We start from the raw sequence: 12,355 nt of genomic DNA on the forward strand, positions 1-12,355 counted from the left end.
GCAACCCCTCACTGCAGCTAGTGCATCAGCATAATGAAGCCAGATTGCACCTCCGCAGTTATTAATATTTCATAATTTCCTATTCGAGGAAGAAAAGGTGTTGGCTTCACACTCAGGGCATGGCTAGCTGGTTACTGGGCCAAAGCATAAACGGCAGTTCGCGTTAGGGCGATTTAATTTCAGCAATGATTCAGGGAGAGAAGACGAGAGGGAACACAAAACATGATTCACTTTGGGACGTGTGAACTACGCAGCAAATTGAAAGCGAACATCATCATGAGAATTTTCATACGTGCACTGCCTACAGGGTGGAGATGCCTCAGGATGGCTCGGAGTGTGATGGAGAGGAAAAGCAAGGCGGGGGGTAGGGTGGCACAAAGGGTGGAATTTTACGGCCTTGCTCATCCCAAAACATTAAAATCTCGCCCGAGGTCAACAGACCTTCCTGTTGTCCACCCCTCTCCCGCGATGATTCTAGTGGCGGGCACGGGAAGTACAATTCCGGCGAAAATGTCCAAAATTGAAGTAAACAAAATCTTAATGCCAGTCTCGACAGCCATGAATTTAATGGCCGGAACGCCACCACCTCGCTCGCCACGGGCGAGGGTTTGACAGCGGAAATCCCCGTTGATCTTGGGTGGGAACTTCCAGTCCCATCCGAGCGAGGCTGTAAAATTCCCACCTTTTCTCCAACACTGTTTTAAAGCTGCGACTAATTTCGTGATGTTGTAGTCAAGTGATTTAATATGTGGGGTGGAAATTTAGAGGACATTTGAGGAAACGGTTTTTTCACCCTGGGGGGGGTGGTGGAAATCTGGAACTTACTGTCTGGAAGGGTGATCAGGGTGGCAACCCTCACAATATTTCAGATGCACTTAGATGAGCACTTGAAATGCCATAGGATGGAGGGCTACAGAACAAGTGTTGGATTAAAATAGATAGGCAGTGGATGGCGGGTGCAGATACGATGGGCCAAAGGGCCTCTTGTTTGCTGTAAAACTCTATGACTACAAGTGTTTTCCTGGCACACAGCAAATATTTCTGTACCTTTAGTTGAGAACTACAATTTCAAATAATGCATTGTTTGAGTTTCGAGCATAGGATCACTGTCCCATAGAGGGATGACATTTGGGTGACAGTAGCGTAGTGGTTAGCACTGCTGCTTCACAGCACCAGGGACCCGGGTTCAATTCCCAGTGTGGGTCACTGTCTGTGTGGAGTTTGCACATTCTCCCTGTGTCTGCATGGGTTGGCTCCAGTTTCCTCTCGCCTTCTGAAAGACGTGCCGGTTAGGTGCATTGATCCGAACAGGCGATGGACAGTGGCAACTAGGGGAATTTCACAGTAACTTCATTGCAGTGTTAATGTAAGCCTTACTTGTGACTAATAAATAAACTTTAACTTTACTTTTTTACCTTGGCTCCTGATTCTGAAGGCACAGCAACAGGCAGTGGCAATGCAATAGAGGAAGGAGCAATGGGGAAAGTACAGGGCTGATGCTTCCATGAGAGTGATATGTATCTGCACTCCACCCCATGCTCATAAGAACATAAGAAATAGGAGCAGGAGTAGGCCATCTAGCCCTTCGAGCCTGCCCCGCCGTTCAATAAGATCATGGCTGATCTGAAGTGGCTCAGTTTCACTTTCCCGCCTTCTCCCCATAACCCTTAATTCCCCTGTCTATCAGAAATCTATCTACCCGTGACTTAAATATATTTAGCGAGGTAGCCTCCAGCACTTCAACGGGCAGAGAATTCCAGAGATTCACCACCCTTTGAGTGAAGAAGTTCCTCCTCAACTCCGTTCTAAACTGCCCCTCCCCCCTTATCTTGAGGCTGTGCCCTCTTGGACTGCTGTCCTTTCAGGGCGGGAAGAATCTCTCGACCTCTACCCTATCCATCCCCTTCATTATCTTATACGTCTCTATAAGATCCCCCCTCATCCTTCTAAACTCCAACGAGTACAGACCCAGTCTATTCAGCCTCTCTTCATAGTCCAACCCCCTCATCTCCGGTATCAGCCTAGTGAACCTCCTCTGCACTCCCTCCAAGGCCAAAATATCCTTGCGCAAGTACGGCGACCAAAACTGCACACAGTGCTCCAGCTGCGGCCTCACCAGTGCCCTGTACAGTTGCAGCAAGACCTCCCTGCTTTTATATTCAATCCCCCTCGCTATGAAGGCCAGCATCCCATTGATCGGAAATATAATGGCTGTTGTCTGAATATTGAGGGTGCTTTGTGCAGGAATTTACCCACCTCTTCGAATATTGAAGTTACTTTACTTACCAAGTGAACTGGGGAGACCAGCTTGTTTATTCCACCTATTTTGGTTGAGAGTTATCTATTGTGAAGGTGGAGTCACTTGCCTTTTTTAATGTTGGTTACAGTTATACATCATTAGTGCTGCCATGGATTTGTACAGCCCTCAGCAATACCATGAATTATGGATCTACTGCCCAAGGGTCATTTTACAGCACTCTCACTGGCGCAGAATGATGGAATGGCCCCTTGCTTTCTTTAGGAAATCGGTTAGAAGTTTGTCTAACTTGTTACCAAGTTTATGGTATTATTTGCACTTGAAGTGCATTTGAAAATTTCTTTAAAACATCAGTCATTATTGGCAGACAAGAGTGGATAATTTTCTCTTATCCAAAGCTTTCCCCTGTGTGTTATAAGTGGGTAGCCTTGTCCTGTCAAAATGCTTCTTTCTTCCCAGACTGGGTAGGCAGGGCTACCTCCTGTTCATCCTGGCCAGATGTACAATACCATCGGGTTCCTGCAGGAAAATCCCAGTCCCTCTCCCCCACTCCACATCCTGCCTCTGCAAAAATGACAGGATGGAGTTCCTAAAGTTCCTGGGGAAATGGCACAGTGGCCAATGGAGCTACTCTTAGCTTCCACCCACCTCAGATCCTGGCCCTGGCACAGGTCCCAAGCCCTGTCCAGAATAATATGTGCAACCAGTCTATGCCCATTCACCTCTTGCAGCTTCTCCACAGGAGGAAAAAGGGGTTTAAAACAAGCTTCTGCGGCTAAAATACATAAAAACGGAAATATTAAAAGAGGAACCCAGTGAACAAAATCTGTTTTATTCATTTTTACAGAATGTGGGCGTCGCTGGCTGGACCCAGAATTTATTGCCCATCCTTAACATTTGAGAGCCAACCACATTGCTGTGTCTCTGAAGTCACATGTAGGCCAGGCCAGGTAAGGATGGCAGATTTCCTTCCCTAAAGGACATCAGTGAACCAGATGGGTTTTTCCGACAATCAACAATCATTTCATGGTCATCACAGACTTTAATTCCAGACTTCTAATGAATTCAAATTTCACCATCTGCCGTGATGGGATTCGAACCCGGGTCCCCAGAGCATTACTTGGGTCTCTGGATTGCCAGTCCAGTGAGAATTCCACTGTGCCGCTGCCTCCCCACATTATCTTTCAGCAAATGTTAGCATTGCAAATTTATCTCCAAATCATGCTTACATTCTGAGTAAACAGAACCAAAAGAGGTTCATTTGGTTCTCATTTTCATACCATAAATGAACACTTTTTACAGCAATTTGGCTCCCAGTTTGTGACTATGAGTAAGTTATATGTTTCAGGAATCAAGTCTGCGAGTGCACGCTAACCATATTGTCTGCTGAGTTGGCTGCTAGGATGTTGAATGCTGCATTGCTGGTGTTGAACCAAATCTATTAAAACAAAACAGCTGTTTTATTTTAAAGGCTACAGCATGTCACAGAATTGATGGATCTCTGTAAATATTTAGGATGTGTTAATAAAGTTTACAGCATGGAAACAGGCCCTTTGGCCCAACTTATTCATGCTTCCTTTTTTTTAACCATTAAGCTAGTCCCAACTGCCCGCATTTGGCCGATATCCCTCGATACCCATCCTGCCTTTGTAACTGTCTAAATGCTTTTTAAAAGACAAAATAGTACCCGCCTCTACTGCTACCTCTGGCAGCTTGTTCCAGACATTCAGCATCCTCTGAGTGAAACAATTGCCCCTCTGGACCCTTTTGTATCTCTCCCCTCTCATCTTAAACCCGTGCCCTCTAGTTTTAGACTCCCCCACCTTTGGGAAAAGATGTTGACTATCTAGCTGATCTGTGCCCCTCATTATTTTATAGACCTCTGTAAGATCACCCCTCAGCCTCCTACGCTCCAGGGAAAAAGTCTCAGTCTATTCAGCCTCTCCTTATAACTCAAGTCCCAGTAGCATCCTGGTAAATCTTTTTTGCACTCCTAGTTTAATAATATCCTTTCTGTAACAGGGTGACAAGAAGTGTCCACAGTATTCCAAGTGTGGCCTTACCAATGTCTTGTACAACTTCAACAAGGCATTCCAACTCCTGCATTCAATGTTCTGACCAAAGAAACCAAGCATGCCAAATGCCTTCTTCACCACTCTGTCCACCTGTGACTCCACTTTCAATGAGCTATGAATATGTACCCCTAGGTCTTTTTACTCTATAACTCTCCCCAACGTCCTACCACTAACTGAGTAAGTCCTGCCCTGGTTTGATCAACCAAAATGCATCACCTCACATTTATCTAAATTAAATTCCATCTGCCATTCGTCAGTCCACTGGCCCAATTGCTCAAGATCCCATTGCAATTCCAGATAATCTTCTTCACTGTCTACTATGCCACCACAGATAGCTCAGAAATCTTCACTGTGCTTCACAATGTTGGAGCATTAAAACCCGAATAAGCAGGTTTGCAAACAGAACAAGCTGGAAAACAACTGGCCTGCAATGACTGAAATACAAATAACAAAATCCACATGCATTGATTACAGAGGATGTGAGTTACAGTTTTACATTTATGAAAGAAATTGAACTGAAAATTACTAACTTACAGAAATACAATGCGCAAAAGATGCACTGAAATAAAACTACCATCGGTTAGTGGTGCTGCCTGAAACAAGAATGGCTTACGACAAAAGAAATAACAAATCTGTTAAATACAGCTTTCCTCAAATCATCCCACACACAAATAAAAATAGAACCATAGAGTCCTACAGTGCAGATGGAGGCTATTTGGCCCAACGAGTCTGCACCAACCACAATCCCACCCAGACCCTATCCCCAAAACCCCATGCATTTATCCTAGCTAGTTGCCTTTGACACTTAAGGGGCAATTTAGCACGGCCAATCGACCTAACCCACACATCTATGGACTGTGGGAGGAAACCAGAGCACGCGGAGGAAACCCATGCAGACACAAGGAGAATATGCAAACTCCGCACAGACAGTGACCCAAGCCGGGAATCGAACCCGATCCCTGGAGCTGGGAGGCAGCAGTGCTAACCACTGTTATCGCTCATCTTATAAACCTTTCATATCCGGCTACATTAATTAATTAATGACCATATCAGTAACACAAACAAACTTTCTTCCAATCATATTTAAAAATAATTATACAAACACACGTAGAGGAGCAGCTGTTAATATTAAATTTAATTGCTGACGTTATCACTTGTTATGGACATTAAAACGTTTACACGTGAAGGAAACACATACAAGCATGCATCCACATGTGTAAAAATCTCAGACTGAAGACAAATCATAGCAAATGCTTTCGATAGCTTTACAGTCTAACTATGGACAAGCTTCCCACGTACACATGGGAGCCGCAGCTTATTTTTGCAGGAAAGCCTCCTGCAATGAAAGCCAGCAGAGTCTGCGCAAAGGAAAAGTGCAGATGCCCTATTCTCTGGAGACTTGCTCTACGACAGTTATTCTAGCATTCATGTGCAACAAGGTTACAGCCCTCTGAAAGGAGAGCTATTTTTAGTCATGGAAAATAAATCAAAACAGACAAGGCACTCTTACGCCTGAAAAGACTGCGATGCCCCGCAAAAAGGAAGGTTTACATAATTTTTCAACTAAAACGGGGAAATGATCGCCAGGAGAGTTTATTGAAAAGGCTAAGAGGTACTTACTTGTCTGAAAAATCAGATTCAATATATTCATTGGTGCGCTTTCTGCTCCTGCAAGGGAAAAAAAAAGCCAATTCGAAATTTAAGGAAAAAGGGATAGCTTTTGTAATAGAATGTATATAAATAGCCTGTAAAACTCCATGGTACACTAAAAATAGAAGCTGTTTCAACTGGGTTCATACAGTGCAGCAGGCAAGAATTTTTAGTTTCCATAAATGTTTACTTACACACAAGAAATCCCAGAATTGCGTGACTAGTTATAGCATTTTAAATTAAATTAATCCACTTTACATTTACTATTTTGGGGAGATGTTGCTACAGACTAAATGTGGGGAAAAAAAAAGGAATCACCCAAAAATGTCAAGGGAAGTATTAAAGCGTATTTTATTCATTGCATATTAATTCCAGTGAATTACAACAACTCTCTTTACAATCATTTATGGTCTTAGGAAGCTAGCAATGGGAATCAAGGACAGCCACTGATGACTGTATGAACTAGGTTTGTTTTCACTGGAAAGATGGAGGCCGAAGGGAGACCTGATCAAAGCCTACAAAATTGTGAGAGGCACAGACAGGTTGAATACAGGTTGGGCAGCACGGTGGCACAGCGGTTGGGGTGGCACCGTGGCACAGTGGTTAGCACTGCTCCTCACAGCTCCAGGGAGCTGGGTTCGATTCCCGGTCTGGGTCACTGTCTGCGTGGAGTTTGCACATTCTCTCCGTGGGTTTCCTCCGGGTGCCCTGCTTCCCCCCCCCACAGTCCAAAGATGTGCGTGTTAGGTTGATTGGCCCCTTAGTGTCCTGGGATGTGTAAGGGTAGAGGGATTAGTGGGGTAAATGTGTGGGGTTGTGGGGACAGGGCCTGGGGTGGGATTGTTGATGGTGCAGATTTGACGGGCCAAACGGCCTCCTTCTGCACTGTGGGGGTGCTATAAAAAAACGTCAGAAGTTTTTTCCCAGGGTGCAAGTGTCAATTACAAGGGGGCACAAGTTCAAGGTGACAGGGGGAAATTTTAATGGAGATGTGCGGGGGATGTTTTTTATGCAGATGGTGGCAGGTCCCTGGAACGCGCTGCCAGAGGAGAAGCAGACACATTAGCAACATGTGCCTGGATGGGTACATGAATAGAAAGGGAGTAGAGGGATATGGACCAAGTAAGCGCAGAAGGTTTTTTTCAGTTTAGTTCGGGCATCATGATCGGGACAGGCTTGGAGGGCCGAAGGGCCTGTTCCTGTGCTGTACTTGTCTTTGTTCTTTGGTCTTCCTCCTTAGTTCAGGAATATCAAACTGTCGCCCAGAGATGATTTTGTTTAGTTTGTAAAGTTTACTTGTGTCACAAACAAGCTTACATTAACACTGCAATGAAGTTACTGTGAAACTCCCCTAGTCGCCACACTCCGGCGCCTGTTCGAGTACACCGAGGGAGAATTTAGCACGGCCAACATATTTAACCAGCCCGTGTTATGGACTGTGGGAGGAAACCGGAGCACCCGGAGGAAACCCAGGCAGACATGGGGAGAACGTGCAGACCCTGCACAGACAGTGACCCAAGCCAGGAATGGAACCCGGGCCTCTGGCGTTTTGAGGCAGCAGTGCTAACCACTGTGCCACTGAGGCCAAGAAACCCAGTTCTATTTGCCCTCACGTTTCTTACTTCCCAGTTTTGTGCTGTTTGAATTTCACGAGGATTCGGAAGTGCTGCAAACTCTCAAATCGAGACACCGAGATCTATTACCGTCTGCAGTTTACAAATTATGTAAATTAGTGGAAGCTAACTAACTTCAAATTTTTTTCTTAACTAAAGTAAAATGTGGGCATCACAGTGGTTAGCGCTGCTGCCTCACAGCGCTGGGGACCCGGGTTCAATTCCAGCCTCGGGTGTCTGTCTGTGCAGAATTTACACATTCTCCCTGTGTCCATGTGGGTTTCCTCCAGGTGCTCCGGTTTCCCCCCCCACAGTCCAAAGATGTGCGGGTTAGGGGGGTTGCCATGCTAAATTGGCCCTAGCGTTAGGGGGATTAGCAGGGTAAATGTGTGGGGTTGCAGAAATAGGGTCTGGGTGGGATTGTGGTCGGGGCAGACTCGATGGGCTGAACGGCCTTCTTCTGCAGTGTAGGGATTCTATGAAAAGCAAGAGAAGGGAGTCATAGAAAGTTCAGCACAGGGTGCAGTCATTTGGCTTTTATTACCCCTTCAGAGGCTAGTTCCACAATTAAGCTACCATTCTATCCTCCAACCAAAATGTGGGCTGTATGCTCTCTCCACAGATGCTGTCAGACCTGCTGAGATTTTCCAGCAATTTCTGTTTTTGCTTTGGATTCCAGCATCCACAGTATTTTGCCTTAATTCCTCCATTTCTGTGTTGTTTCCCCACATATTCTCATATTTTAAAATATCACCATTAATTAATACTGATGTTGGGAGATGGGGCATCTTGAGATTTCTTCCTTAAGATATCGTTTCTGCTGCCGAGAATTAGAGACTTCATCCTACAGTGTTTGCATGTTGGACAGGACCTTGGAAAATACAATTCTCTTGCTGCCAAACCCACAACAGTTGTGCAACTTAGAACAATTCTAAAATTTATCTCAGAGTGTAGGCGGGATGCTGGAACTGCGACCCAGGGCTAACGGGAATCCAGATGTGGCTGCAGAGTATATTACAACACAAGTCACTCAGCCCAACACATCAATGCCAGTATTTATGCTCCATATAAACCTCTTCCAGTGAGGATATAAGAGCAAGGAACAGGGGCAGGCTACACAGCCCTTCTAACCCACTCTGTCATTCAATAAACTCAGGGATATCTCCCACCTCAATTCCACCCACCTGCACTATCTCCATATTCATTGATTCCCTTAGTGTCCAAAACTCTATCAATCTCATTCTTGAATATAATCAACAATTAAGCATCCATAGACCTTGGAGTGGCGAATTCTAAAGGATCATAAGCCTCTGAGTGAAGACATTTCTCTTCATCTTAGTCCTAAATGGTAGCTTCATTATCCTGTACCCCCAGGTTCCAGACTCTATCCTGGGGAAACAGCCAACCCTGTCCACCCTCAGACAATTTTCTAGGTTTCACTGAGATTACCTCTCATCTTTCTAAACTCCAGTGGATATTGACCCCTACTGCTCAATCTTCCCACAGAGGACAATCCTCTCGCCTGCGGAAGGCTTGTGACGCAGTGGGTAGCATCCCTGCCTCTGAGCCTGAAGCTCTGGGTTCGAGCCCCACATCATAGAACACAGAACATAGAACATTACAGCACAGTACAGGCCCTTCAGCCCTCGATGTTGCGCCAACCAGTGGAACAAACCTAATGAACCTCTAACCTAAACTATTCCAATGTCATCCATATGCCTATCCACTGACCATTTGAACGCCCTTAAAGTTGGCGAGTCCACAACTGCCGCAGGCAGGGCATTCCACGCCCTTACTACCCTCTGAGTAAAGAACCTACCTCTGACATCCTATAATTATTACCCCTCAATTTAAAGCTATGTCCCCTCGTGTTAGCACAGGGCTGGATGATCAAGGAAGGAGCTTCATCGCTGCTTCTGGAAGGCAAGCTAAGCAAGCGTCTGCGTAAAAATGAAACCTGTAGCCTCCTGTTCTCCAGCATTGAAAATACTTACAACCAAAAAAAGCTCTACGATTCTAATACTGGTCAGGGTTGGAATTTCCTGGTCTCATGCTCCCCGCTATCGTCGCCAGCGAGAACAGAGGATTTGGCACTCAGCCAGATCTTCATTCACTGCAGCGGGACTGGAAAATCCCAGCCGCTGGCAAGTTTGGAGAATTTCAGCCCAGGTCTTCAACACTTTTGCACAATTATACAGGTGATTCTAACTAATCCTCAATCAGGATCTTGGGTTCCTGTCACACTACATGTAACCCCCCCCCCCAAAAACATTTGGCATGGGGCTTGCAAAATCCTACTAATTGTCCTGGCTTGAGACAATTCATACCTCTTTAACCTGTGATTACCCCTCTCTCCACTCACATTGTCTGTATCTGTGAAGACTTGATTACCAGTGAAGACTCGCATTCCAACCATTATCTTACAATTGCATCTCTGTCCATATATGCCATGTTTGTGAACCTAACTCTCCACTCACCAGAGGAAAAGCAGCATTCTGAAAACTCATGCTACCAAATAAACCTGTTGGACGTTAGCCTGGTGTTGTGAGACATCTCACTGCAGTCCAATGCCGGCAACTCCACATCATTCTAACTAATAACTACGAATGTTTGGTCAGAAAAAAAAACAAGGCCTTCCCTCTCTCTCGCTGATGCTGATGCACACTGGGTTCCTTCTAAGGGTGCCTGCAATCTCCACAACCTCCACTACCTCTCTGAATCCTTATGTGGAATGGTTGGTGAGCTAGCTGGTTGAAAAGTGGCAGCCTCACAGCACAGCCAGTCCTAATCTCAACCTACATCCACAAAAGCAAACCGCAGCATCCTTAGATAACAATCATGGCCCAAAGATGTGCGGGATAGGTGGACTGGCCATGTTAAATGGGCGGCACAGTAGCACAGTGATTAGCATTACTGCTTCACAGCTCCAGGGACCAGGGTTCGAATCCCAGCTTGAATCACTGTCTGTGTGGAGTTTGCACATTCTCCTCATGTCTGCGTGGGTTTCCCCCGGGTGCTCCGATTTCCTCCCACAGTCCAAAGATGTGCGGGTTAGGTTGATTGGCCATTCTAAATTGCCCCTTGGTGTCCCGGAATGCATAGGTTAGAGGGATTAGTGGATAAATATATATGGGTATGGGGATAGGGTTTGAGTGGGATTGAGGTTGGTGCAGACTCGATGGGCCGAGTCGCCGCTTTCTGCTCTGTAGGATTCCATGATTCCATAAATTGCTCGTAAATGTCAGCGGACTAGGTAGAGTAAAAGCACGGGGTTAAAGACTTAGGGCCTGGGTGGGATTGTAGTCGGTGCAGACTCAGTGGGCTAATTGGCCTGCTTCTGCACTGTAGGATTCTATGATTCAATGAAACCGTGGCACCCACAGTAACTGAAATCTACACATGCAGCGCAAATTAGGGATTGGAATCTAGAACTTTCTTGGTACATACCATGCCTGAAAGTGCATTTGCTTATATCAAACTATTGAGCACAGCTGTGAAACCACAGCTGGCCATTAAGTGCTTGGATTACAATGAACACTGCAATGCATAGTTTTAAAAAAAAGCAAAATTCAGAAGAGGCAAAGCAAAAAGCAGAAAACTGATAAACATACAATATCAATGCAGGAGTTATTTCAATTCCACAGATGTAATGGCATTCAAAGAGATCTCTCTTTATAAGATTAAGGATGCACTTAAGAACATAAGAAATAGGAGCAGGAGTAGGCCATCTAGCTCCTCGAGCCTGCCCCGCCATTCAATAAGATCATGGCTGATCTGTCGTGGCTCAGTTCCACTTTCCCGCCTTCTCCCCATAACCCTTAATCCCCTTGCCTACCAAAAAACTATCTACCCGTGTCTTAAATACATTTAGCGAGGTAGCCTCCGCCACATCAACGGGCAGAGAATTTCAGAGATTCGCCACCCTTTGAGTGAAGAAGTTCCTCCTCAACTCCGTTCTAAACTGCGCCCCCCCTTATCTTGAGGCTGTGCCCTCTAGTCCTGCTGTCCTTTCTGAGCGGGAAGAATCTCTCGACCTCTACCCTATCCATCCCCTTCATTATCTTATATGTCTCTATGAGATCCCCCCTCATCCTTCTAAACTCCAACGAGTACAGACCCTGTCTATTCAGCCTCTCTTCATAGTCCAACCCGCTCATCACCGGTATCAGCCTAGTGAACCTCCTCTGCACTCCTTCCAAGGCCAAAATATCCTTGTGCAAGTGCGGCAACCAAAACTGCACACAGTACTCCAGCTGCGGCCTCACCAGTGCCCTGTACAGTTGCAGCAAGACCTCCCTGCTTTTATATTCTATCCCCCTCGCTATAAAGGCCAGCGTCCCATTTGCCTTCCTGATCACCTGCAGACTGGGTTTTTGCAACTCATGCACAAGGACCCCCAGGTCCCTCTGCACCGTAGCATGCTGCAGCTTTTCACCCTTTAAATAGTAATCCCTCCTACTATTATTCCTGCCAAAGTGGATAACCTTACACTTGCTAACATTGTACTCCATCTGCCAGGTCCTCGCCCACTCGCTCAGCCTATCTAGATCCCTCTGCAGACTTTCCACACCCTCCGCACAATTTGCTTTTCCACTTATCTTTGTGTCATCAGCAAATTTTGACACCCTACACTCAGCCCCTTCCTCCAGATCATCTATATAAATGGTAAATAGTTGAGGCCCCAGCACCGATCCCTGCGGCACTCCACTAGTCACCAACCGCCAATCAGAATAGCACCCACTGATACCAACTCTCTGCCT

The 12,355-nt window shown here is 45.8% G+C and overlaps 1 protein-coding gene across 9 annotated transcripts in view; it reads right to left on the bottom strand.

The window, feature by feature from the left end:
• LOC145341093 (transcription factor Dp-2-like) overlaps window positions 1-12,355 on the bottom strand; it is a 194,597-nt gene that overhangs the window by 33,722 nt on the left and 148,520 nt on the right. For 8 of the 9 annotated variants that reach the window (XM_080185934.1, XM_080185936.1, XM_080185933.1 and 5 more), the window contains one exon: window positions 5,953-6,000. The exons of the other annotated variant lie outside the window; for it this stretch is intronic. In XM_080185934.1, coding sequence (XP_080042060.1) covers window positions 5,953-6,000 — 48 coding nt within the window. The remainder of the gene's footprint in view (window positions 1-5,952; window positions 6,001-12,355) is intronic. 9 annotated transcript variants of the gene reach the window in all.

Source organism: Carcharhinus amblyrhynchos, chromosome 3, assembly GCF_965287045.1.
Source record: "Carcharhinus amblyrhynchos chromosome 3, sCarAmb.v2.hapA, whole genome shotgun sequence".
In the NCBI taxonomy this organism is placed as follows: domain Eukaryota; kingdom Metazoa; phylum Chordata; class Chondrichthyes; order Carcharhiniformes; family Carcharhinidae; genus Carcharhinus; species Carcharhinus amblyrhynchos.